Source organism: Akebia trifoliata, chromosome 11, assembly GCF_017979445.1.
Source record: "Akebia trifoliata isolate Shusen 1 chromosome 11, ASM1797944v1, whole genome shotgun sequence".
Classification (NCBI taxonomy): domain Eukaryota; kingdom Viridiplantae; phylum Streptophyta; class Magnoliopsida; order Ranunculales; family Lardizabalaceae; genus Akebia; species Akebia trifoliata.
In genome coordinates, this window is record NC_141385.1 from 7,979,628 (window position 1) to 8,007,184 (window position 27,557).

Below are 27,557 nucleotides of genomic sequence, written 5' to 3' on the forward strand. Positions count from 1 at the left end.
GGAAAATGGTTTTTTTTTAATCGGTAAATAAAGGCTTACCCGCCAAAAAAAAAAAAAAGAGTTTCTTTGAGGACGCCAAAGCTTTATCAAATAGAGTTAAAATGTGCTTTTGTTATTAACGCTTTTTGAAGGTCGTTTATTGAGGTCAAAGTTTGATGAACCTCGGGAACGCTGAAGAAAACAATTGTGGAACCTTTCAGTGCCACGTGGGATATCTATTTGGGCCACTGACCCATTAAGAAAGAAAATGCATGAGTCGGGCTTTTAGCTCTGTGACATCAAGGCTTTGATGTTTTTAGATCTATTGAACTTGAACTCGGCATCTTAGTGTGTGGCACGTGGGGTCGGCTCTGCAATTAGCTTTTAACAAGATTCCCACCTTTCGCAACGGAGGTTGGTAGATGAGTAAGTGGGATTTAATGTTGGATGATTTAGTTTACTTACCTCGATTGACTACGGTCTTTACTAATTTGACTAATAAAAAATGATCTAAAAACTCTCTCTTCTTAGCATGATTTTTAAACTCGTCCGACACCGAGACGTATCGTCCGAGTTAACTCGGTATTATAGTCTAACGAAACCAACTTACAATGAGTCATGAGACGATCGTGTATTGTGAGTTATACGAGTCATCTCGGATAATATTTTCGCAAAACTCGTCCGAGACGAACGAGATATCCGAGACATTACAAATTTTACATTAACTCGTGAGACAAACGAATTGTATCGGACGAGATTTTCAAAATCTCGTCCAAGTTAACCGAGTTGATCGAGTTTTGCAAAAAAAAAAGTTACAAATAAAAATTTATATTTTATTTTTACAAGCAATAACTATTGAGTAATATTATTATTTTCTTGTGATAAATACTTAAATGTATTTTTGATATTTTATTTTATTTTTTCTTTAGAAACTTTTTGATGAAATTTTCATTAAAAATTTATATTAATCTTTAGGAAACATGTGTTTTTTTTAATTACCTTGAATTTGATTGATAGGTATATTATGAATTTTTTTTTTTAATTTTATATTTTTTTAAGGGTTCATTTTTTAATAGGAATCAATTCTGAATTTTTCAGATTTTTTTCAAATTTTTTAAATGGTTAAAAACCATTGTTTCAATGTTGAACGAGACGAGACGTATCGTCCGAGTCAACTCGGTATCAGAGGTGGACGAGATGAGACCAAATACCAAGTTTAAAAACCATGCTTCTTAGACTTATAAACAAGTGAGCTGCCATTGGCACCCCAATTTTTACTCGTTACAACCCAATTAAAAATAAAGTAAACGTGGTTGGTTGGGCTTCTTCTTTTTTTTTTTTTTTTTTTCTTATTTTTGGGTTTAAGATTTCTTATGAGCCTAATCATAATTGTAAACAACTACCGAAATTTTTTTAAGGAGTATCGTAATGTTTTATAATGTTGGGATTATAATTTGAGTGAAACTTTTGTAATGTTTAAAGAGTGTGTTTCAATCTATAATTGGGGGTGTGTTAAAATAATTTACGAACTTGAAGTATAATGAGTAATAGTTGGAGTGCCAATAGCAATTCTCATAATTCTTTCCAACATAGACCATCTTCAACCTCTTAGGCATAAGATTCTATCTATTTTAATCTTTAAAAAAATAAAAAAGGGTTTTCAGGGCTCTCTTTAACCTTAAGGTTCTATTTACTTCAATCTTCAAACCTAAAGAATAATAAGTAGATTTATTAAATAGAAGAGTATTAGATAATAAAAAATATATTTAGATTTTGAAAACAAAAATAAAGAGATTTTGACTAAAGATTGAAAATAAAAATAAGAGGATCGAGAACAACAAGTGTAGACCATTAGTCTGAAAACACGAGTTGATAACTCAAATATTCACCAAAATGATGAGAGATGTGTCTAAATCATTACTTAATGTGCAATGTCATTCTAAGTGAAGTGATTTTAAATTTTGGATGAGTTCAAATTGATTCGATTGAGTCATAATGAAGTTCAATTCACCATGCATTAATTATTGATCACATTTGCCTAAGTTTTCAAATGATTTGGACTATTTGCACTAAATGTTTAAGTTTAGTGCATCAAATAGCTTGATCCTTTTCAAAATGGGAAAATTACTTAAAGGACTTTGATGGAGGGAATTTTTTTTTAAATAGTACTTAAGTTTTGGGCGGTCTCTTAATAGTCCATTTAATATATTTTTCTTTTTTAAATTGTCCATGGATCTTGTCTCACGTTTATAATGTCTTTGAAATACCCAAACTACCATTTTCTCACTTTCTTCACTTGATTAGATTTTTCAATGACGATTGTAATCATTTTCATTGATCTTTAATCATGAATGATCAATGGAGAATAATATTCTATTAATTTTGAACATTCAGACGTTTTTTTTTTTTTTTGTTCAATATTTCGTTAAAAAAAAATGAAGAACGAAATTAAGATTCTAATTTTTTTAGTGATTACATCGTAACTTTTGATTTACATCGATGATATACGCATTTTGGGTATTTTGAGAGGATTTACCAAGTATCAAAGTATACAAAAAAAATTGAAAAATATGATTCGCATTACAGTGTCGAGTGCACCACTTTTTATTATCTAGTTCAACATTTTTATTCTCGAACTCACCACTTATAAACCTACGGCAATCCTCACCTTACAAGTCGATTTTGTGAGAATGAGTTAGGCCCATGATTTTCTACATGGTATCAGAGCGAGTAATCACAAGGATATAGGAGACCCATTACACGTGAAGGGAAGTGTGAGCAATAGTCCAAAATCGTCTGTGTATCATCGCCTTGAACTATATATAAACTTGGGCTATCATCACTAATATCATTTAATCACTTAGTGTCAAGTTCACCAATTTTTATTTTTTATTTCAACATTTAATTACTACTAAGTTCGACAATATTTACATAAATAAATAAATGTAACTTGACAGTAATTAAATGTTGAAATAGACAATAAAAAGTGGTGAACTTGACACCGTAAATGAGATCAAGATTTATTTATTTGACTTTAATACCGGGTAAATCTTCTCGAAATGCACAAATTACATAAATCATAGTTGCAAATAAAAAATTACAATATAATCATAAAAAAATTTAGAATCTCAATCTTGTTCTTCAAATTTTGTTTTTTAATAAATCATCGAAATAAAATAAAATAAAAAATGTCTAAATGTTCAAAATTAAGAGAATATCATTATCCATTCATCATTCATGATCAAATATTGTCTTATTGAAAAACCTAATTGTATATCCAAAGAAAATGAAAAAAAGATAGTTTAGGTATTTCAAAGACATTATAAACGTAAGATGAGGTCCACCCACAGACTATTAAGATAAGAAACATTTACTAAATGAACTATTAAGAGAACGCCCAAAACTTACGGATTAATTAGAAAAAAGTCCCTCCACCATGGTCCTTTCAGTAATTTTCTAATTTAAAAAAATCAAACACTTTTGTAATGATGGTAAGATTTGATTCTAGGTGACATGAGCCCAACAAAATCTTTAAAACGTTTTCCACCCAGAAAAGAGAGCTGCTATTGGCACCCCAACTTTTATTTAACCACTCCAATTTCTTAAATTATTTATCACAGCCCAATAAAAGATTAAAACGCACTCTTCAAACATTACAAAGTTTTGGCTCAAATTGTAATCTCAATATTATAACAATCGTTTCAAACAATTTCAATAATGGTTTACAATTATGATTAGACTCATATAAAATCCTAAACCCAAAGAATAGAAATCTAGAAAAAAAAAAAAAAAAAGAGAGAGAGAGAGAGAGAGAGAAGCTGGCCCCCAACTTTTACTCATTCTCAACCATTCACTTAAATTTTCTTTATTTTTAATTTAGATGTATTAAGTACAAGTTGGAGTGCCAATAGCAGTTCTCAAAGAAAATTAGAAAAGTGACAAGTATGCCACGTAGTGTTTTGTGGTGTGTGTGTATGCAAACTAAAGTTTTTCTACAAGTGCTTCCATCAAACTTTGGTCTCCTTATTTATGATCAAGATATGTACCACATTAATCAGGTGGACCATGCATGACTTGCCTTTATCTAGCTTCCCTAGCTTTCATGATGGAGGTTGGGTGAGTTCATGAGGGTGGAGCTTTAATGTAACCTCCCTTTCATCTCTGACTATTATATATATGCTCTTGATCATTTTCTTTGTGGTTAATCATTTCATAGGTCCAACACTATTTGGATGATTACCACGATGTCCTCAATGTTTCGATAAATATTTTAGAGATTTTGTTAATTATGTTGGTATATGAGGGTATTTTAGTAAAAAATAATTTTTTTAAAGTAATTTTCGGTACAAAATCCAATTTTCGAAGTGTATTTATTGCACTTTAACGTGTGTCATAAGGGCAATGTTAGCATTGGATTGTTGTCTTTAAATTGTAGTGAAAATAACAAATCCTGATTTTTCTTCTCAAAATCAGTCATTATTAGTCTCTTGGGTAACTTTTTAAAATTTTCATCTTTAATCTTAAAGATTAAACTTTCAAACCTCATGAGCAAGACATGGTTTTCGGAGAAGTAGGAGACAATAAAATTATGAGCATAAAAGTCAAGATTTTCTACAAGGGAGGTTGAAAAAATAAGGAATGAAACTATTGTTAAATAGATTAAAAATAATTGAGCATAGATATTGAAAAGCTTGAAGTTGACTAATTCTTCATGAAAAAAATTAAGGTATTTTGGCTAAAAGTTCAAGATGAGAGCATTTAGATAATTTTTTCGTTAGTTTATAAGAGAAACTCAAAGCAACGGAACATGTCATTAAATTTTAAAATACAAGAGGATATCTCGAATGTTCACCAAAACATGTACAAGATTGCTATGCAGGATTTTATTTGGCCATAAGTGGATGGAATCAAGCAAAAGAGTGATCGCTAGGGGCACGGGGGGAGGTGTTCTTTAATGTTAATTTAGCTTAAAAATCCTAATGTGAGTTTTTTAAATGTATTTGTTTATTTGACAAGAAAACTCTTTTTTTTTTTTTTTGATTTAAATATGAAAAGAGAATGAATGAAGATTTTTTTTTTTTGTAATCCAGGGAGTATCCCCACCTTTGATGAGACTAATCTACCACCCATTTAAGTTGTTGCCACATCTCTATGGAAGAGCATGTAGAGACTCGAAGTTATGACTAGGGGAGCAAACTCAGTCGCTCCTTACCATCTCAACTAACCTTAAGTGGGTGAGGAACTAGGGTTTTCCTTACAACGCAATAGGTAACTTTAATCATGACATTTATAAGAACAGTGGAATGTTAATTTTATTTTTTAATATTTTTTAGAGAGATTTTACTGCTACAACAACTTTTGCTAATGCCACCCTAGTTCATATGTAAATCACACGAATTAGCACACATCTTTTGGTGGAGTGGGATTAACAAAAGTTGGTTTGGTAATAGAATGTCTTTTTATTTTATTTTATTAAAGTGTCATGGACATGTGAGGGCCCTGCACAATGGTTAAGGAGAAAAAGAACCACAAAAAAGAAGAATAAACTAGTTGTTTTACATTGCTATATATTATTCTTGTAGAAATCAATAAAAAATATATTGGTCCCCTCCAATAAAATTAGATATTAGGGTACCCACACTTCAATAAAACCACTTTTACATGAGAAAATATTGGTTCCAATTTAAACATTTTCGGGAAAATCACTCCAATGACAAATATACACCTTACCAAAGATATGAAATAGAAGGAAATGATTCTTTCCATATTGCGGCTTTCAATTGATTATTACATAACCAAAATTATTTTTTAAGTTTAGAATGTTGCCTTCGATTAATCTAACTGATTAATCATAAAAGAAATTTGTCGATGAAGATAAAGATATCTGAATTTGCTCTCGGATGGAACTCATTTTCTACGAGCATTTTCTAGTTGGGAGAAAGAGTTCCTCTCTCATAGGTCATCCCTCGCAATGTGTTTTAGCTAAAAATAAAGGTTTAATATTCTCCTAATGTGTCACGCCTTTTAATAAAGTAGGAAGGGTATTTTTGAAAATGGGTTAGAAGAAGAAATACAATAAAGTTGGAAGGTTATTATTGAAAAAGGAAAGATAAGAAATTAAAAACTTCCTTGGGATTCGTAAAAAGATTAAATTCCAATCTCCCTTTATATGGGAGATAAAAGAGAGTGGGGCCATGGTTGTATTTTATTATAAAGATTAGAAGACTTTTAAGTCTTATATTTGTAATTAGAGAGCATTCTTTTATTTGATAGTTTGCTAAATCATAGTAATTACTTATTTCCATTAGGGTTAAAATTCCTATTTGGTTTCCAATCTAGAAATCTCATATAAGTTGTGGAGGGATAAAATATTATGCCATTTGGATCAATCACTTAGCACCAATCAATAAGAATCTTTTTGTTGGAATTGATTTGACACATATCTCGATGAGCATATAGAATATATCTCAAAAGTGTAATGATTTTGTAACTCAGTTGATAGGGTAACTTGAGAATTTAACTAACGTATACCCTACAAGAACTGTAGATTTTTCCTTAAGGATACATAATTGTACATTCTCATAAACACATGTGTAGTTGTGTATCTCGAGGGAAAAATCTATGATCTTGCACCTGCCACGTCAGTGAGTTTTTGAGTTACCCCCGTCAAGTTGAGTTACAAAATCAACACTCATCTCGAAATTATACCAAATCCATCTATTATGTCACATGACATTATTTTATTTGATTAGAATATGGATATGGAGAGTTACAAATGTTGATTTATTTCCTTTTTTTTTTCCGAGAGATTAAGATTTTTTAAGGAGAATTTTTTTTATCTATTTAAGAAATATGATGATATATTGTAAAGGGATCAAGGAAAAATAAAGTGAGAATTTGTTATTAAGAAAATTTGGTGTTAAGCCGATGAACCAATGACATGACACCATGTGCATTGAAAAAGCAAGCGTGATTGGTTAGTGGAGAGAAAATTAAGGGAGAAATTTTATGAATAGTTTGGAGTTCGGATTTGTGGCAACATGCCATTAGTACATCAACTTAGCACACACAAATTTTAACAGCAAATTCGTACTCGGAAAAATGCATGTATCTGGTTTCGTCATGATTTTTTTTATATTACTATTTGAGAACCTAAGGATGTAATCTACGACTTCATGACGAACCTCATAAAAAACCCAATGTTCTTATTTTATTCAATATTGTCATTGTCTATTGAAGGATGGACTTTTCGTCCCACAATTTAGTGCCATCAGTGGGAAACTTTTTTTTTGGATTGGTAAGCTAGACTTGAACCCACGACTAAGAAGTCATGTTAATGGTTGGGATTTCAATCGTGCACGGGAGTTCCCTAAGAGGTTATGTTTATTACGCATTTGATTAGGAAAAAAGGCATGAAGAAGGTTGTCCAAACATCACGTAGGTATGCGATTTGTTTTTCTTTGGATCCCCAAATGTGATAACTCGGTTTTTCTTCGTAGGATTTTCATTGAATCATAATATTTATGAACATGGAAGATAAACACTTTTCTTACTACAGAAGGAAAATTATGTGATCGCATCACACATGGACATCCAAAAACATGATCGGATACCACAGTGATAGAGATTATAAAAAAAAAGTCAAGAATTTAAGAGAGAGAGAGAGAGAGAGAGAGGGGGGGGGGGTCAAATTGCTCGTGATAAAAAATAAGAAGCAAATTGCTTAACTCAGATAGGCATCGATTGGGCTATAATTGATTTAGGCTTTAGACCTATTGGGACTTAAAATTGAGAATATGTTTCTATGGAGCTCAATGAGGTTGATCATAAAAGATTCGTAAGCTCTTGAAAACAGGTGATAAGCTTGATTATAAAGGATTCAAAGGCTCTTTTGGACAAGGAAAGATTTGGGTGTTATATATAATTAACAAAGTGAAGGATGGGCTTAAACACAAGACAAATGGGCCTGAACTTGGGCTTATTTTTTTTATTTTATAGAAATTCAGGCGGAATAAATCAGACCATAATTGGTAATGAGCTTACCATATGTTTGAGTCGATTTGACTTGGCTAAAGAATATTTGGATTTATGTAGTGGGCCAAAAATAGGATATAGACTAGTTTGCTAAGGGCTTGGATCATTTAAATGATGGTGTTCTATTTAAAAGATGGACTTCGGGAGTAGTAAAACATTTGGGGAGTTGAATGGGTTTTCGGTGTGTACGTGAGATGAGTCGTGATAATCTGACCATCCCATGTGGCACACTCAATCGACTCTTCTCATTGTGACAAGTTTGGGAACCATAGATCTGTACGCCTAGGGATACACCTTTTTATAGAAGAGTGTAATTGTGTATCTTGAGGCATATAGATCTATGATTCTGGACTTGTCACATCAGGAGAGTCGATTGAGTGTGCCACGTGGGGTAGTCAGATTATCACAAATCATGTGAGATACACCCAACCAAAATTGAGCTTCTGACCTCAACCCATGAAAGTAGTGATCCATCTTTGGTATTCAAGGTGCATGCTAGCAACAAACCGATCTCTAACAATGATGGTGGCGATGACAAATAACTTGGGTGTTGATTTTTCAATCTTTATTATGGATCCTTGGAAACAATTACCTCATAATTTTTAGGCCCAAGCCATTGATGGGTAGTAGAGGAAACTTTTGTAGGAGGAGATCTTAGGTGAAGAATAAAAGCAAATTGATCATTGTGAGCTCACAAGCTAATATAAATATATGTCGGTACAATTGAATTATTTTAGTCACAATGCCATTTCAATTGAATTCTATGCCTACGGCACAGGCATCCTCTTCGGGGTTAAGGGGATAAAAGAGAAAAAAATAAAATTGGAGTAGGTGGTAGCAATTTCAACACAATCTGCAAACACAACTCGAAAACGACACAAAATTAATGGGTTTAGGTCAATGCTATTGGATTTGAGGTATTATTGTATATTTTTAAGGTTAAAAGGATAAAAGATGAAAAATAATAATGTAGGTGGTTAAAGGAATAAAAAAGAAAATATAGTAAAGTTATAAATGGTGAAGTGTTAAAAAAAATAAAGTGAATCCTCGCAAAACTATGACATGTTAAGAGGGTTAAGGGTATAAAAGTAAAAAAAAAAAAAAAGAAGCTAGAATGAGTATTATTAAAAAAAATGAGGTTAAAGGGAGTAAAAGATGAAAAATAATAAAATAGATTAAAAAGAGGTAAAAGAAAAAATATAATAAAGTAGAGGAATGAAAATAAAGTTGAGGGGTACAGAGAAAAAATAATAAAAATGATTAAAATGGGTCTCATACAAAGGTTTGTGTTTTACAACGGTACTAACTCAATTGTGTTTTATTACAATCATATTGAGATTATAAAATCAATATGTGTTTGCATCATAATTTGACATCAATATCTCAAAATCTTGAAATATTGGCTAATTACTCATATTCCCTAAGTAGTATAATAGAAAATGTGTACCAATTTACTCAAACCATTTAATTGAATTAACTCAGTAATTTAAGATTTTAAATTATGTGAAAGGGGTGGTTTTAGGAAGTTTGGTGGTTTATGAATAGAAAATGTTTTCTACCGTTGGTTGTATCCAACACAATCTATGACTGTGAAATGTCTTCTTTTTTTTTTTTTTTTTTGGGGGGGGGGGGGGGGGGGACATAGTGGGTAGTTTCACATAATTGCATCAATTTTAGAGGGAATTGATCTCAACCCTTGGATCTTTTAAACACAATTCACACCATGGATTGTGTTTATGATTGGGACAAAAACCAATTTTTTATAATAGATATATAGGATCGGGTTCAAGAGAGAAAGTTATGGATTGAGTATATTTATCCTATATGAGCTAAAAAGTTTAGAATAGGTCGATTTTTTTTGTGATGATGACCTCTATGGTGAAGAGATCATTCTCACAAAAAATCAGCCCATTCTGAAATTTCTAATCCAGTTTACAAGTTGAAAAATCTTAGATCACCAATTTTTACCATTAATTTGTAAATCACTTTTCATAGGGTTAGAAGTTTCAGAATGGGCTGATTGTTTGCGATGATGATCTCCTCACTATAAATATCATACTCATAAAAAATCATCCCATTCCAAATCTTTTTAGCCATATAAGGCAAAACTTTGTTTACTGGGACAATAATTGTGACAAAATCTATGACAATGATTTTTGATAAACCATTTTGATGGGGTTAAAAGTTAGAAGTTATCTTCAACAAAAATCAACTCATTCCAAAATTTATAACCCCACTTTACAAGTTGAAGAATCGTGGACCGCCAATTTTTTGCAAAGCACTTTTAATGGGGTTAGAAGTTTCGGAATGAATTGACTTTTAGTGAGTATGATATGATCTCTATGGCAAGGAGATCATCCCCACAAAAAATCAACCCATACCAAAACTTCTAAACCATACAAGACAAAAATCATTGGACAACATTCGATAGACAAAATTGTAGACAACATTCTAGACAAAATTTTGCCTTATATGGCTAAAAAGTTTCAGAATGGATTGATTTTTGATGAGGATGATCTCTATGGTAAGAAGATCATCCTCAAATAAACAAACCCATTCCAAAACTTCGAACACTATGAAAATGATTACAAACTAATGATAAAAAATTGATAGTTCATGATTCTTTAACTTATAAACTAGGGTCAGAAATTTCAGAATGAGTTAATTTTTTGTGAGGATGGTTTTCTCACGATAGAGACCAGCCTCACAAAAAATTAGGCCATTCCGAAACTTTTGACCCATATAGGACAAAACACTTTGTCTAGTAGTTTATTTACGAAACTATTTGCTCATATTTATGAGTCATGTTCAAGGGCCAACTATTTGGCCAACTTTTTAGCTAATTGTGTTTTGTCCTACATGGGTTATACGGTTTGGAATGGGTTGATTTTTCATGAGGATGATCTCTATTGTAAGGAATGGTTTATGATTCTTCAACTTGTATACATGGGGTTAAAAGTTTTGAATTAGGCTGATTTTTGGTGTGGATGATCTCCTTATCATAGAGAACATCCTCACCAAAAATCATCTCATTTAGAAACTTGTAACCCATGTAAGACAAAAGACATTGAATAAAAAGTTACTCTTTCAACATTGCCTTATGCATATAAGTTGAGATCCACTATCCATAGTGAGATTTGAAATTTCACTAAGGTGTTGTTTGTTAAACTGAAAAAAATAAGTGCTGAATAGCATTAAGCGCTGAAACTTATAAGTGCTGAATTTAAGTGCTGAAAAAGTTGTTTGTTTAGATGCCGAATCATGTTTATTACATATTGCTGAAACTGATAAATTGTCTTTGTTACCCTTACAATCATATTATACATTGTTTACATGTTTCAAATGCTTATTTATTATCAAACACAATAAAATATATTATTTCTTATAAAATTAAAATACAATTTATTTTTAAATAATAAATAATACTCAAATCTTCAATTTATAAATAATAATTTCTATTTATAAAAGCCCACAAATTTCAAATTTAAAATAATAATGTCATACATGTCACCAAAATTTGAAATCAAATTTAAAAAGAACTTAATTTTGGATGAATAATTTTCGATGGAAATGAAGGATGTGTAATTATAAAAGCACCCTATGAATTAATAAGGGTAACCCACACTATAGCCATTTTTTGTTTTGTTTTATATGGATTAAAATTTTTGGAATAAGCAAATTTTTAGTGAGGATGGTTTATATGGTCTAGAGATCATCCTCACCAAACTCGTTAAAAATAGATTTCAAAAAAAAAAAAAAGGACAATTTACGGTTCTTGAACTTGTTTTGATAGGGTTAGAAGTTTCAAGATGTGCTGATTTTTTGTGAAGATGATCTCCTCATTGTAGAGATCATCTTCACCAAAAATCAACTCATTCCAAAAATTTTAACCCATATAAGACAAAATAATTTAGCTATGGTGTGGGTTTATTAATTTGTGGGGTGTTTATTTACTTATCCATGGGATATAAGAGGTAATATTCTTTTAAGAATAAGGGCATACTTGTCCATGCTCAAAAAAATAAAGGGCATACTTGTCCGTGTTGAAAAAAGCGAAGTGCTTACCGTTTCAGCACTTTTTTTCAGCATCAAAATAGTGCTGAATTTTTTTCACTTATTTTCAGCAATAAGCACGAGTAAACAAACGCGCTATTTTGACAAAAGTGCTGAATTTAATTTTTTTCAGCAATAAGCACTGAAAAATAGCGCAAACAAACACCACCTAAGTTAATAGGGCTAGAGTTCTCTTAGAAAGTAGAAACTGCACGAGCAAGATATGATCGTAATTTTTTACAAAGTTTCAGAACATTTAGTAATTTTAATGCCCAATAAAATAATACAGGGGAGTGACCGAGTGAAGCACGTAAACAGCCAATCTGAGAAGACAAACCTGCCTTTTGGTACTCGCCAAGGGGCCGGGTTAAACGTCTTAGCTTCTCTTCAGGAATAGAAAAACCTCTATAAATCTCTCTCTCTCTCCCTCTCTCCATCGAATCTCTGAAACAATCCACAATGGCGCATTTGGCCCTCACTCAGGTCAGTAGAATTTCGACTCAATTCTTGATTTTCTTCTTCATATGTGATCAATTTTGTAGTAAGGGCTTGTATGATTGCTGGAAAATCCGCAATTTCTCGAGAAAAATGCGATTTTTTTTGGTATTTGATTCATTTTTTGTCGAGAAATTGATTTTATTGGACTTGCATCCAGTGTTCTTCCATGCGCATCAAACTCCAGAAACCAATTTATTTAGGATCAAATATGATTTTCTCAAGAGTTCAACCCTAGCAATCGAAATCAAACGTTATAACTTGAATTTGTTGTTGGAAGTAACATGAATCCATCTAGATCATCATCGATCTTTGTTTTACATCCTTTTCAAACCTGATTTTTCATCTGGTCTCGGCACCCACATAGAACCGATGTGATTCGGAAGAGTGGGATGAGTCAAACCCTTCCAGTGTGGTTTAACTGGATTTAATAGAGATATATCTGTTTTTTAATTTTTAAAATTTTAATTTTAGTAATAATTATTTTCTATGATAACCTGTGGATTAATGTATGCTCAACCACAAAATATCATTGTTTTTGTTCTTGATCACAAACATTTAAATTTAAAAAAAAAATCAATTATATTTATATGAAAAAACACCAAAACCAATTTATACCTGACTGATTTCGCCGAGATTTTTAGGAATCTCAGCCAAGATGACTTAATTCTTGGACGGGTCAAAAGGGAAATGTTGCTTGGATGCCTCCAAGACCGAGATGACAGACCTAAAATCATGATGCCCAAACCATCTCTATCGATTTTCCTTTATTTTATCTGCTAGTAAGGTCATTCCAAGCTAATTTTAGATATGCATGTTTTTATTTTGGATTTTATGTTTTTTAATCTTTCCACTCATAGATCTTGACATCTTCATCTTTCTTATGCTCATTCAATAATCATGTTATCATTATGAATTTGTATTGCCAGATTGATTTTGATCTAAGGAAGTAATTTATTTATTTTTATTTTTTATGATTTTGTTTGTATTAGTATGAGAATTTTGTTTAGATTGATTCATTTTATAGTAATGAAGTAAGGGATTTTCTTTCAGGCTGCTTCTACAACTATTCCAACTGGAAGCAATAGGTCGCTGAGGAGATCAGGGTATAAGGTGATTTATTTAACTATGATTATTTTTTTTTAATTGGTATTCAGCTCTTTATTAATTTTAAATGGTCTAGATTATTGAGTTCTAATCATTTCTAATATGTGCCCACTTGAGGGATCTAACATAGCAAAAAAAAATGGTTCAAAAGGATCTAGTGAACTCAACCATTCAATGTCATTCTGCTCTGTCTAGTATGGTCTGATTTGTCTTAGGAGAACTCATTTATGGGAACCATTAAGTCGATCCTTAACTATTCTCCATGAGACATTGTGTACAGAGTACAGACTCAAATCCGCCACCTTATATTTTCTCCTTTTTTTTTTTTTTTCTTGTTTTTTATGGCTCCATCATGCGTTTTAGTTATTAAATAAAGCTTGCTAATGAGATTCAGATGTGGGTTCATATTAGAAGTTTTGATTTGTGTATGGTATCTTAGACAAATTGTTGGTATAGATAAATTTGATTCATTATAGCCTTCAAATGCTTACTGTATATATTTTCTGACATACTCATTTACACATTCTCAACAACAAAAAATGCTTTTGATGTCTTTTCTTGGTAACAAGGATGCACCCCATTCTCGATGAGAAGGCAAGTAGTGTTAGGAGGAATGGAAATTTTGGTTACCCTTTTCTTGTTTTCAGCTAAATTTTTTTATGGATATTTATTTGCAAAGATAAATTCGAGGGGTATATATGCTTTGCTTTTACTATGCACTCACATACTCTACATATGCATTTTCTAAGTTTAGTTTCTTAATTTCTAATACTTTTTTAACTGTTATCATTTTAGTTGCTAATTACAGTACACACACACACACACACACACACACACACACATATATAGGGTCATGTTCAAGGGCCAACTATTTGGCCAACATGTTTTGTCCTACATCCTTACCGTAGAGATCATCCTCACAAAAAATCAGCCTTTTCCGAAACTTCTAACCCATGTAGGATAAAAACAAGTTGGCCAAATAGTTGGCCCTTGGACATGATCCTATTTGGCCAACGAGTTTTGTCCTATATGGGTTAGAAGTTTTGGAATGGACTGATTTTTGGTGAGGATGATCTCCTCACCATAGAGATCATCCTCACAAAAAATCAGTCCATTCTGAAACTTCTAACCCGTGTAGGACAAAACACGTTAGCCAAAAAGTTGGCAAATAATCTTTTTCTAATGTACTTCCAGCCAAATAGCAGTCCTCAAGCAAGGAATGCTGTACTGGAGCAATTAATGGCCATCAAATTAAAAATGAAGTCCAACTCTAATTGGTGTGTCCTACTGCACAAAAAGCTGAAAAAAATAAATGATGAAGATAAAATATAGATGCAACGTTCAGAGGCAAGAACAAAAAATATATATATATATATCATGAGCATCTGTAAATGGTTTGTGAACTTTTTTGTTGTATCGATCTGTTATACTTTTATGGCATTTATCAAAAATATATTTGTCACGAATCATGATTTATAACTAGTTACATAATTTTTTTTACATTTATCTAATAAAAATGTACAGTTCAACACTATCTATGATTATATCATGCTAACTCTCTGGCACTTATGATTTCTTAGTTCCTTTATTCTCTCAATCAGTGTGATGCATCCTATTTTGCAGACACACAATCTAAGGATTCAAAATAACTCATGGATTTCAGTCCTGCCTTTGGACTTGCAAACCAAGAACCTATGTTCAAGAAACCAATATAGATTCTGCATGTCAGTACAACAAGCCAGCACACAAAAAGTTTTGGTTTCGCCTTTAGAACTCGAGGATGCTAAAGAACCTCCTCTTAATATCTACAAGCCCAAGGGACCTTATACTGCAACCATTGCTTCTGTGGAGAGGATTGTAGGTCCAAAAGCTCCAGGAGAGACTTGTCATATTGTTATTGATCATGGTGGAAGTGTTCCCTATTGGGAAGGACAGAGTTATGGTGTCATTCCTCCCGTAAGTCATTTTATATCTATTTGAGATTAAAAGTCATGCACTTAACTCATTTTATATCTATTTGAGATTAAAAGTCATTTTAGAGCAAATATAATTATTAGAAAGCTCTTTATTTTTTTAAAAGAAAAAATGTGTTCTGTCCAGTCAAATGAACTAAATACCTGACCCTAAATAGTTGGATAAGACCTCTGATGAGGATGATACTCTAAATCATGTTGCGTTTATATTTCAATTAACTAAGATAAACTGTTTAGAAATTTTTATGTTTCATGTGAATTTGAGTGTCTTTATAGACAGGGATTTAAAGGTGTGAGTGTGATACACACACATATTGTCTGTTAGTATAAAATAAGAACGTATCACCACTGTCAGATTAGCACCTCATGATTTTCAATGGATATCTAGCATTGAGAGCAGCTTATCAAACCAACCTATAGAACAAGAAGGTCTTCAGTTCTGGATCAAGATGAATATCAATCTCTTGGGAACGAGGAAATGGAGGGTATATGCTACTTTGAGAGGATCCCTTCATTAGAGCTAGTCGATATGGATTCGGGATCTGAAGATGGTAAATCGGGAATGTCATATCTTCGTGTAATTGATGGCAAGATTTGTGGAAAATGGTAACCACGGTCATTGAAAATCAAGGAGATAAGGATGCATCAATAATGGAAGAGAGATGCACAGATAATGGAAGGGAGAGGGAGAGTTTTAATAAGATGGAGGGTAAGCCTATGTTAGAAGAGAGTTGATCTTACTTTGTTTTTTATTTGGTTAAACAAATTAACTAAAAATTTGAATTAGGCATTGTAGTTGCTTTGGCACACTGGTTCCATAGATTTCTGTCTGGGGTCTATAGTTTATCGTTTTCTGTTTGTGCTTTCTGTCCTTGTTTTGGTGTGGTCAGCTCAATCATGCCCTTTTCTCAATAAAATCCATTATTTATAAAAAAAATTGCTAGTTCACCAAATGGTTTAGGGAGGAGACATTGTCCATAGAAGCTACAACGAGAGAAATACCGTCATTGCTTTTCGAAAGCACTTCCTCTTGAGACCCCTCTTTATGAGTTTTTGGTGAACGAACCAATCAGTCTGGAGAACTTGGTGGCCAGGGCAGAGAAATACATATGGAGGAAGGTGTCAGGAGTTAGGTGTCTAGGGTGAGCACGACAATCCATGCAATGTCCACATTGAAAAGCTGAATGCCGCAAATCGATCCTGAGGTTTGGGTTAGCAAACTTTGAAAAGAGTTGAAGAAGCATAGGGAGTAAGCTCCACTTAAGATAGCTTCTAGTGAGATCCTACCATGGATCAATGGTTTTAAGTGGAATAGGCTACTCTCGAAGGAGGTGAGGGATCAGAGGAGCATGGTTATAAAACTTGTTTTGACGTCTCGTTTCGTCTGTGAACAAGACCGAGTCGTCTCGGATGAGTTTTCCAATACGTTTGAGACGTCTCATTCAACAATGAGAAAAATGAATGTGGGTTTTAAATCTTGTCTGATACATTGACTTGTCCATCTGTCTCGTTGCTTGGCAATACCGAGATGACTCAGGCGATACGTCTCGGTCTTGGATGAGTTTTGAAACCATGCAGAGGAGTACTGTGGGTACCACAAGTAAGGGTGCACCGCACGAATCAGTGTCAGGCTTTGTAGGCTTATATTCAAGAGCTGGTGGAAAGGGGGCATCTGAGGGAGTAGAAATAATGAAGAATGTGCTCTTGGGCAGGACCGTCAAAGAGACCCTGAAGTCTAGCCACAGTTGCCACAAGTGTAAGATTAGTTTGAAGATCGAGAAAAATTGGTATACATTAGTTTTGGCCTTGGGGGATAGGTGAACAAAGGGACTCTTGAGTTGAAGCTACATGTGGATCTTGCCTCAACTTTGATGAGATCAGGACATGGGTTGGATCAGAAGAAAACACAATAGTGGATCAACACTAGGCGGAAGAAGTTCATTCTTTTAAGGAATTTAATCTTCAAGCTCATACACTTCTTTAGAACACCTTGGACATTGATTTTTCTTTTCTGAACTTCTCTCTTTTTTTTTTTAAGCAAAGAACACTTACTAGAAGTACTTGATAAGTGAAACAAGGAAAACAGACAAACTCTTTGAATCTTTGGATTTTTCTGACTCTAATGAACACGTGTTTTTGGATTTTTCTTACTCTTGAAGAATGAATGAAAAGATGCTGTGAGACATGTCTTTCTTTAAAAAAAATAAAAATTGTTAGTTAATCAAAACACAAACGAAGATGGTGACGGGTGGTAACACTTGAACGGAATTGTGAACAAACACAATGAAATACTCAGAAGGCATCAGAAAAGCACAGAAAATAAGTTGAAATAAAGGAGATCACCAAACAAAGGATCCATGTGTCCCTTGACACATTATAGGTTGCTCTGATCAAATGAAGGTGCATGAAAACCCAAGAAGATCTTAAGCAGAGGTCACTTTTTTCCATCATACTAGGAGATCAACTTATTCAAAAAATATGCATGATTGGGTAAGCATAACAACATGAATATTTGATATATTGATCCATTCCAGGACTGTTTATCTCTTTAACTGTTAATAAGGCAGATATTAGTTGTGATGGATGCAATGATTCAATGAAGATGGTTATATATATAGGGTTGGGTTCCAGTGAATCATTAAGAATGACTCGTGAGAAAACTCATGATCCCAACCCTGTAAATTCAAAATCCAACGGCCGGGATTTATGCATATGGTTGTAATTTTTTCTTGCATGACTGGTTATGATGAAAGCATATAACTGAACATTAAGATTTTGGCCAATAAACCTTTCTTGTTTCATCTTTTTCTACAGGGTGAAAACCCAAAAAAACCGGGGGCCCCCCACAATGTTCGTCTTTACTCAATTGCATCCACCAGGTACGGAGACTCTTTTGATGGTAAAACAGCAAGTTTCTGTGTTCGTCGGGCTATTTATTATGACCCTGAGACTGGAAAAGAGGATCCCTCAAAAAATGGTATTTGTAGTAATTTCCTTTGCAACTCGAAGCCAGGAGACAAAGTTCAGATTACAGGTAATAATACCTCTTGTAGTCTTGTTTCTCTTAAAGGAAGAAAAATTATAAACTATAAATCTTTTGTTTAGTATCATTCAATCTATGATCTTCTTGGGCCACTCCAATGACATCAATTATACCCTTAAAAAATGGGAAGTTTATCTTTGGTCTTTGTCGAGGTGATTGAACCTTTGAATTGCTCCACCTTTGTTAAAATATTCCTGTTCGGAGGGTTTGGTTAAGGAGTAGCTATCAAAAGTTTTTCACATTAGGCTTTATAGCTCCTTGGGTCATAGCAGGCCCTCTTTTCTGTAATCTTAGGCCCCTTTTGGATAGAAAGTAGCTAAGGATGAAAGTAACTTTTAAAAAGTAGAAAGTAGTTTCCTTTTGCTATTTTTTTTTTTTTTTGCTTATAAAAAAAATGTTTAGATTTTTTATCTTTTAAAAGTAGGTTTCTAAAATGAATCCACACCGATCTTTTAACTTTCAAAAGTAAAAAAAAAGTTACTCTTTAAATGTATCTGAGCTCATAAACTATGCTTGAATGTTGTGATAGGCCCTTCTGGCAAGATAATGCTTTTGCCGGAGGAGGATCCAAATGCAACTCACATCATGATCGCTACTGGGACGGGGGTGGCTCCATTCAGAGGTTACCTTCGCCGCATGTTCATGGAGTCTGTCCCAACGTTCAAGTTCGGTGGACTTGCGTGGCTCTTCCTTGGTGTGGCCAACTCTGATAGCCTCCTCTATGATGATGAGTTCACCAAGTATCTCAAGGACTACCCTGACAACTTTAGATATGACCGAGTTCTTAGCAGAGAACAGAAGAACAAGAATGGCGGTAAGATGTACGTCCAGGACAAGATCGAGGAGTACAGTAATGAGATCTTCAAGATGTTGGATGAAGGGGCCCACATTTACTTCTGTGGGTTGAAGGGGATGATGCCTGGGATCCAAGAGACACTAAAAAGGGTTGCTGAGGAGAGAGGGGAGAGCTGGGATGAGAAGCTCTCACAACTGAAAAAGAACAAACAATGGCATGTTGAGGTCTATTGATAGTAGACGACGAGTGGGTTCTACCCATGATCAAGATTCATCAAATAACATCCTTTCATTAGTTTTAATGTAGTGTGGGTCTTTGTTATGTATTGCAGCGGAACTTCATCAGTAGTTGTTATTCTTATGCACTTTTTATTCTCAAAAAGGATAATTTATTGAGGGAAAATTTTCTTCCAGATGAGGTCCATTTTTGGTTTCTTTGTTGTTTATTAGTCAGCATCTATTATGAACTAAGAAAATAAAATGTATCCAAAACAATGTTATTGCATTTGCAGGGCATTTCAACAATGGTTCTCTCCCTCCCTCTCTCTCTCTCTCTTGAACTGAAGTATCCAGTCCTCTTAAGAGCACCCAACAATGTCAAAACAATTTGCAAAGCCAACAGAAGATGGGTGATGAGGTTGTCATATGTTCTTGTGAAACTACCTGAAATGTATGGTGAAGAAAGTTAAACTTCTCGTCATGTTAAATTGAATTCTTGATTGAACATCAAGATGTTTGAGGGAACTCCAGTCAGAGACCACGTCATGATGATAATGATTCTTCTTTATATATTGGAGGTCATGATGATAATGATTCTTCTTTATATATTGGAGATCGTTGGTAAGGAAATGGACGATATCACTCAGATAGACATCATTCTACAGCCTCTCACTCTGCCTTTCAATGGGTTCATTTTAATTTGAATGTGAACCAAATTAATATAACAAGGAGTGAGTTGATGGACTCACTGGTAGTAGAGACCCTAATGAAAAGCAAACAAAGAAGACAACTTTACTTGTTGAATGTTCTAAATCCTCGTAGTAGCAAATGAACAAATGTTCCCAACCCCACAAATGGATTTCTAGCCAACAACACTATAAGAGAATGTGGTTTTATTATGTCATCTCTTGAAATAAAAAATAAAAAAAATTGTTGAGCCCAATGACACCTTCTTGTCATATACACACCACTTTCGTGCATCGTCTTAAAATTCCTTGGGATTTTTCCCAAAACTTGCGCAACCTATGTCCAAATTCCTTGGGATTTTTCCCAAAACTTGCGCAACCTATGTCCAAATTTTGGTTTCAGTACAATATACATTTTAATTTCCAAAACATGCATTTCGAGTGAATTTGTCACTTTTATAATCAATGAATTCGTTGGTATATTTACGAATTCCGAAATATTAAAAGTGACAAACTCACAAGTTCGTAGGGTATAAAAATGATGAATGCATGTTCTGGGAATTAAATTAAACAGTATTTTGAACTTGGAATTTCGTCATATTCAGCATAAGAAATGGACATTCACTCAAATTCATTGATATTTTAGGATTTGCGTATGCATCATTCCTCGACTCCAGAAAGCCAACTGTAGTGTGTAGCATGATGATTTGATCTTTTAAAAAGAATGCAACTTCTCATATAATATGTGACAGTTACAGATACCAAAACTCGACTGAGTTTTAAAATTCCCTCGAGATCTTATGGAATTGATTTAGTTTTAAAAAAATTTGGAAGTGAGCTGCTATTGGCACCCTGACTTTTACTTATTGAACCTAAATTAAAAAAAATTGTCAATGACTAAGGATATGTAAAAGTTTGGGTGCCAATACAAACTCTCTTTTACATTTTTTTTTTTTTTTTAAGATTTCTATTTGTTAGATTTAGGATTTTACATGGGCCTCATCCTAAGTGTAAACAACTGCTGAAGTTGTTTGAATGTCTTATAAATTCTTGGTATTGTTGAAATAATAATGTAATGGGTGTGTTATAATCTTTAATTAGGGTGTGATAAATAATTTAAGAATTTGGGGTGTAATAAGTAACTGTTGGGTTGCCAATAACAGCTCTCTTCTAAAACCACGCTTACAGAATCCAGAATCCAGAGTCCAGAGTTCCCAATCTCTCTCTCTCTCTCTCTCTCTCTCTGTGCTTGGAGTTCTACAATCAAGACTTGTAAAATCTTTTCCAATGATGGGCTCTCTTCAAATCCGATTTCCTCTAGTGGGGTTCGAGAAGAAAGCTGAAAGAAGTCTCAGATTCCTTCACACACATCACCAACTATGTTGTTCTTTAATGGTCGGTTCTGGTTCTGGTTGTGGCTCTGGGTTAACTCAAAAACGAAGAATCTGTTGTGGCTTGAGAGGGGGACCAAGAAAATCTCTGTGGAGATCGAGGGTGCTGTCCACAGAAGCAATACATGCTGTTCAGTCTCTAAAATTAGCGAAATCAGACACTAAATTAGAGGAGATCTTCAAAAGCAGACTCAGCAGGCTCTTGAAGACGGATTTGATTGATACCTTGGCTGAGTTGCAGAGACAGAACGAGTGGGAATTAGCCTTGAAGGTTCCTTTTCATTTTTCCTGATTTTATTTATTTTTATTTAAGTCCATACATTTCTAAACAAAATCCTCTTTAATACATTTATACTGTAAAAAAAGTGATCAAAATGTTCCCAAACGCGAAAAAAAAAAAAAGGCTTTTTAGTATTTGTTTCGATAGCTGCTACTGACACCCCAACTTTTACTTATCACGCCCCAATTAAATATTCTACAAAGAAAGTGAATGGTTGAGAATAAGTAAAAGTTGGGGTGCCAATAGAAGCTCTCTCTCATTTTTTGTTGTTGCTAATTTCTATTCTTTGGGTTTAGGATTTTATATGAGCCTAATCATAAATTCATAATTGTAAACAACTACTAATGTTTTGTAATGTTGAGATTATAATTTGAGCCAAAGCTTTGTAATGTTTGAAGAGTGTTTTAATCTTTAATTGGGGTGATAAATAATTTAAGAATTGGGTTGTAATAAGTAAAAGTTGGGGTGCCAATAATGGCAGATGGTAAGAGAGTGGGGGGATGTTTGGGTGCATGGGTAGCTCTGGATTAGATATACTAAATCCCAATAATGGTTAATTGGTGTTCGAGTTAGACAGGATAATAGGGATAGAAACATTGTGGAACCTGCATTGTCCTTGGAATTTTGGGATTCACATATCCTGCTAATAGTCGGTTTCCTTGAGGAATATAGATTAGAGTAAAAGATTGCAAACAATAAAATAATCCATAGCTTTTAAAACCAAAAATTTAATAACTTTGATGCAAATTACTATCTAAATATTTTGGAATTTTGAGTGGTCTTTATTTTCCTGCATGTTGTTGCTCGTCGAAGATGTATATTTTTCATTCAGCATGAATACGTTTTTTGGTGCTTAGATGTGCTTTGAAATGATGCTTGGGTTTGTATGTTTGATACTAGTAATCCAGTTTAATTATAAACTTGTTTCTAATATTGATTCATAACTTAGACATCCTGTTGGATCGGATTAATTTGTTCTATCATGATGGTTGTTTATGTAAAAATGATTTCTGAGTTTCTATTCTCTTGATCTTCTTAGGGGTACTTAAATCTATGTACTAATTTCCCATATCTCCATTTGTTTAAATGGAACTAGTTTTCGGTTTCTTATGTTTGTTTCTTTAAAATGATCTACATTTCTGGGTTCTGTATATATTTCTCTTATCCCAACAGCTTCGAACTTCTTTTCCCCCCTCATATGCATGCCACTTTCAAGAAGAGACCTCCGTGTCTTTTGCAAGAATTACTATTGTAGTGTTTCTATTTTTTAAATTAAAACAAGATTTTATTTATTCATTTTGAATAACTTGGAAATAATTTTGTGTTTCGTCTTCTTTGATTGCCTAAAACATATTGACAAAACCAGATACTCGTCCTTACTCACAAGGCAATGGAAGCCTTTTATTTTAATGGTTTTGTACTTTGGAAAGATGGTTGGTGTAATCTATCCTCCATACACTAATTTATTAAGATTTTAAACACAACCCTTATTTTATATTAAAAATCTACTTTTGTGAAGTTATGGTGAATAGAAATATGAAATGTTTGTTTTACTGTTCATAATTTCCTAGTTTGAAAAAACCTTACGAGTTAAATGTAGACCATCATCTACACCTTATGCCAATTATTAGGGTCAACAATATGAATCTTATTTCACTTAATTAACTTTATCTTGAACGATACATTCAATCAAGTTAGGCTCCTGTGTATCTTTTCTTATTGCCTCTATCCATCTCAATTTTTGCTCGTACTTTTTCCCTTGTACTCATATTGAACGTTGACACACATGTCTGTATGTCTGTATCCTTGTTAAATAGCCTTAAATCCGTACCATTTTTTTTGGTTTCATTTACTTGAGCATTTAAGTGAAATAACATCACGGTTTTTAGGTGTTTGAGTTTATGCATAAAGAGGTGTGGTATAAACCAGATCTATCTATCTATTCCAACATGATATATATGTTTGGAAAAAACAAAATGATTGGAACTGCCGAAGAACTTTTCCATGAACTAAAGAAAGAAGGTTTGGAACCTGACACGAGGACGTACACTGAGATGATTGGAGCGTTTTTACAAGTGGATATGGTGGAAAAGGCAATGGAGACATACAAATCAATGAAGGAATCAGGTTGCGACCCAGATAAGTTAACCTTAACCATATTAATTAGGAACCTGGAAAAGGCTGGAGAAGAAGATCTTGCATCAACGGTAAAGAAGGATTGTGAAGAATATATGGATTACCCAACAAAATTTCTCGAAGAAGTTGGAAGAAAATATGTAAGGATCTCTCAATTCTCCAAATTCTTTGTTTTTTGGTTTACTTCATTGCTTTATCGTCTATACTCATTTCAGTAACAAACGAAAAGCTAAATTAAAACCTACTTAACTTCGTTGTATTCTTGGTTTTCTCTAGCTCCTTTTCTTTTATATCTATAAGAGTATTCAGTGATTAGGAAAGGAACCAATCATAGACCAAATAATGGTCCCTGACCACTATTAAAGGCAGAAAGTTAATTAAGCCTCAAAATGCAGCCACTTACTCATGAATCTCGGTTCTAATGGAGTACCACCTATCCCGCTTCAAAATTTCGGTAGAACCCTCTCCTTTAGATTACCCATGGTGTCTCCAAGGAGGTATCTCAAATATTAACGAAAAAGTAAGGGTGTGAAATAAACACAAAAAACTACGTGTAATGTTATGAGGAGGGTTCCTACAAAATTTTGAAGTTGCCTGACCACTTCAAAGTCAGACTATATTTTGTAGGGCAATGTCATTCATGTAGTGGGGCATAACTCAGTTCCCAATGACATTGTTATGTTTATCTTTTGAGTATTTCCGTGGCTTCTCTCTCTCTCTTTTGATAAGTATAATTACCATTGAACGAGGGAAAAAAGATACAATTGGAGGTCTAGAAGATATACATAAATGGATCCAAGGATAGTTATAGAAACAATGAGGAAAACAAAACAAACAAACAACCACCTCTCCTCCGTACAAAAAATTCCTCGAACCTTAAATTCTTTGAAAGGTTTGCACCAAAAGTAAATGAGAGCTAAAATGCTCATGACAAGCTTGTGAGTTGTGGCCTCCTTAACCTTGCTTTCGAGCACTCTCCTATTACAGTTCCAGACCAATGAGTAGATGGTGTTATATAAGGTTGGATCCTCGTCATAAATTTGGGGTTTTTAAGCTTTGGAAAGCTAATAATCGAGCTGGCAAGCTATACTCCAGCAAAAAGAATTCTGTAAAGAAGCGAGAGACTACTTAAAACTCTTTTGAGTTTACGATACTTTTTTTTTTGGTATACGATTTATGTGTTAAATGTCATGGACCCATCTCTATTAGCATAGATTGCTTTGAGTGTCTTATACTTATCACATGTATCCATTATGATTTCAGTATATACTTCTATGTTCAATTAAGTTGGACCCTAATTTTTGTGATAAGGTTTTGATGATAATTTATTTTGTATGTGGTCTTTCAGCCAAAGAGGAGGTCAATTGAACTTGTTTGAAGACTGTCAATGGACAACTATGAATTCAGGTGACTCCTTGTGCCATGTGGGATTAAATAGAGGTGACATATGGAAGAAGTAACATATATCACAACTTCATTTCATTTGTATATGGATATTTGAAATATATATCATGCACTTATTCAACAACTAAATGCAAGCCTTTCCATGTGTAGTGAAAACAACCTTCCAACTAGTAACAAATCTTAAATCTCACCTACTCGTCACGAATATAGATGAGAAATTCACCCATTATAGTTGTATTTGTAGTTTCTTTGTTTGAGGGAAATTTTTTGAGCAAATGGTTGTCTCGTAAGTATAGATCAATAGTTTTACACTCTGTTTGGATTGAGAGAAATGGAGAGAAGAGAAGAGAAGAGAAAGGAATCGGTTTTCTCTCTATTAAGTGAGGAGAGAAGAGAAAGTTAATGGAGAGAACGTAGGAGAGAAAATTCTTCAACTTTGTTCTCCCCCAAATTGGAGAAATTTGGAGAGAAAGTGAAAAAATAGAATAAATTACGTCATATTATATTATTTTCTCTCCTATTTATCCAAATAGGGTGAAGAGAAAGTTGCTTTATGTTCTCTTATCTTTGTTTCTCTCGATCCAAAGAGATTGCAAGTGCACGGGTTTGTTCTAAAACACAATTTTTTTTTTGAAAGTTCTTGAAATCATGAGATCCACCTCACCGCGGATAGGGGCAGAGCCAAGATTTTATCTATGTAGGGGGCAATTACAATCTTGAAAATTATTGTGGGGGCGATAGTGCCGGATTTTTTTTATCTGCCTCTAACTTATTGATCTTGGGAAAAAAAAAAGAAAAAAAGAAGGGCTAGTTGCAATGGTTGGAATGAGTAATTATTGGTGTATTACTAATTTACATTAAGTAATACAAATGGTTGTAAACACATAACAAGATGACAATAAGCTTCAATGCAAATGGTTGACGGGTTGATGAACACTCATCATCGACGCTTTTTATTTTTACAAGAAGTGGAGAACTTGAACTCACATTCATATTATTTTTAATGAAAATCATGCACAATGATTTCGAAGGATTCATAAAACCCTAAGAAAATATTCCCCTATTAAACTTTAAAAAACTTAAATAAATTATTTAAAAAAATTTAAAACCTTACCTTTGATCTAATGGTTAAGATTTAGTTTAATCATTTAAGCACTAAATAAAACCCTAATCTAACTAGATAAAAAAGATTTTCCACCTTTAATTTTCGTAGGCCCTATAAAACCCTATTTTTTTTTTTTAAACACGAGAACCCCCACCCACCTCTTTCAGAGAGCCTTCAACCGTAGAAATTGATGTCCCAAATCTTATTCCATCAATATAACCTCAATTTGACATCAAAAGAACCCCATAAGCTTGTTAAAAACCTAGAAAATTTCAAAGACATTAAGAAGAACTAGAGATCAGTCATCCAATAAGTCATATCTGATCTAGAATTGAAAGGAGTCTGAAGTGTATTGCGAATGAATTAAGGGTTTAAATACTCTTCTTTCTAAGGGAAACAAACTGCAAGTCATCAAATTTTTTTATCCAGGTAAGATCCTCTCATTTTGATTTTGATCTCATTGGTTAAGTTAAAATTGTGATGTAACTATTTATTGATATTAGTAGAAACTGGCTTTTAACTGAGCAAAATTGGTGCTTAATACTTTTCCATGGACTTTTTTTGTCTGTAAACCACATCTTACCATTTTTTGAGTCAAAATTTTGGTTCATAGGCCATAAAATTAGGTGGTAACTCTGATAAATTGTTGTCAACCAAGTTTGAAGATTAACTAGGCCTATATTATGTAGCTCCACTAAGTGGTCATGCCCATGCCGAGGTTATTAAAAGGGCAGGAAGGGTGAAAAAAATGAAGTTGGAGGGCTGTTATTAAAAAAATTTAAGGTTAAAGGGTAAAAGAAAAAAAACAGTAAAGTTGGGAGGGGGGAGGCACCCTCTTTAAGATTAAGGGGGTAAAA

General features: G+C 33.4%; 2 protein-coding genes across 2 annotated transcripts; both read left to right on the forward strand.

Moving 5' to 3' along the window:
- The first annotated feature begins 12,383 nt into the window (after positions 1–12,383).
- On the forward strand, positions 12,384–19,892 carry LOC147390700 (ferredoxin--NADP reductase, root isozyme, chloroplastic-like). The gene is made up of 5 exons (XM_086458177.1): positions 12,384–12,549; positions 13,615–13,674; positions 15,292–15,624; positions 18,456–18,675; positions 19,214–19,892. The coding sequence occupies exons 1-5, from the start codon at positions 12,526–12,528 to the stop codon at positions 19,711–19,713; spliced, it is 1,137 nt and encodes a 378-aa protein (XP_086314303.1). The 5' UTR covers positions 12,384–12,525; the 3' UTR covers positions 19,714–19,892.
- Positions 19,893–21,583: 1,691 nt separating this feature from the next.
- Positions 21,584–25,754, forward strand: LOC147390701 (uncharacterized). The gene is made up of 3 exons (XM_086460007.1): positions 21,584–22,046; positions 23,945–24,331; positions 25,540–25,754. Exons 1-3 carry the CDS (start codon positions 21,672–21,674, stop codon positions 25,567–25,569), a joined length of 792 nt encoding a protein of 263 aa, XP_086316133.1. The 5' UTR covers positions 21,584–21,671; the 3' UTR covers positions 25,570–25,754.
- Positions 25,755–27,557: the final 1,803 nt, after the last annotated feature.

What these genes read in the sequence shown, in the direction of transcription:
- LOC147390700 (XM_086458177.1), top strand. Translation starts at nt 12,526, where the DNA reads ATGGCGCATTTGGCCCTCACTCAG. An exon ending in TGAGGAGATCAGGGTATAAG is followed by an intron (nt 13,675 to 15,291) that starts GTGATTTATTTA and finishes CCTATTTTGCAG; the next exon opens with ACACACAATCTAAGGATTCA. An exon ending in GTTATGGTGTCATTCCTCCC is followed by an intron (nt 15,625 to 18,455) that starts GTAAGTCATTTT and finishes CTTTTTCTACAG; the next exon opens with GGTGAAAACCCAAAAAAACC.
- LOC147390701 (XM_086460007.1), top strand. Translation starts at nt 21,672, where the DNA reads ATGATGGGCTCTCTTCAAATCCGATTTCCTCTAGTGGGGTTCGAGAAG. An exon ending in AGTGGGAATTAGCCTTGAAG is followed by an intron (nt 22,047 to 23,944) that starts GTTCCTTTTCAT and finishes CACGGTTTTTAG; the next exon opens with GTGTTTGAGTTTATGCATAA. An exon ending in AAGAAGTTGGAAGAAAATAT is followed by an intron (nt 24,332 to 25,539) that starts GTAAGGATCTCT and finishes GTGGTCTTTCAG; the next exon opens with CCAAAGAGGAGGTCAATTGA.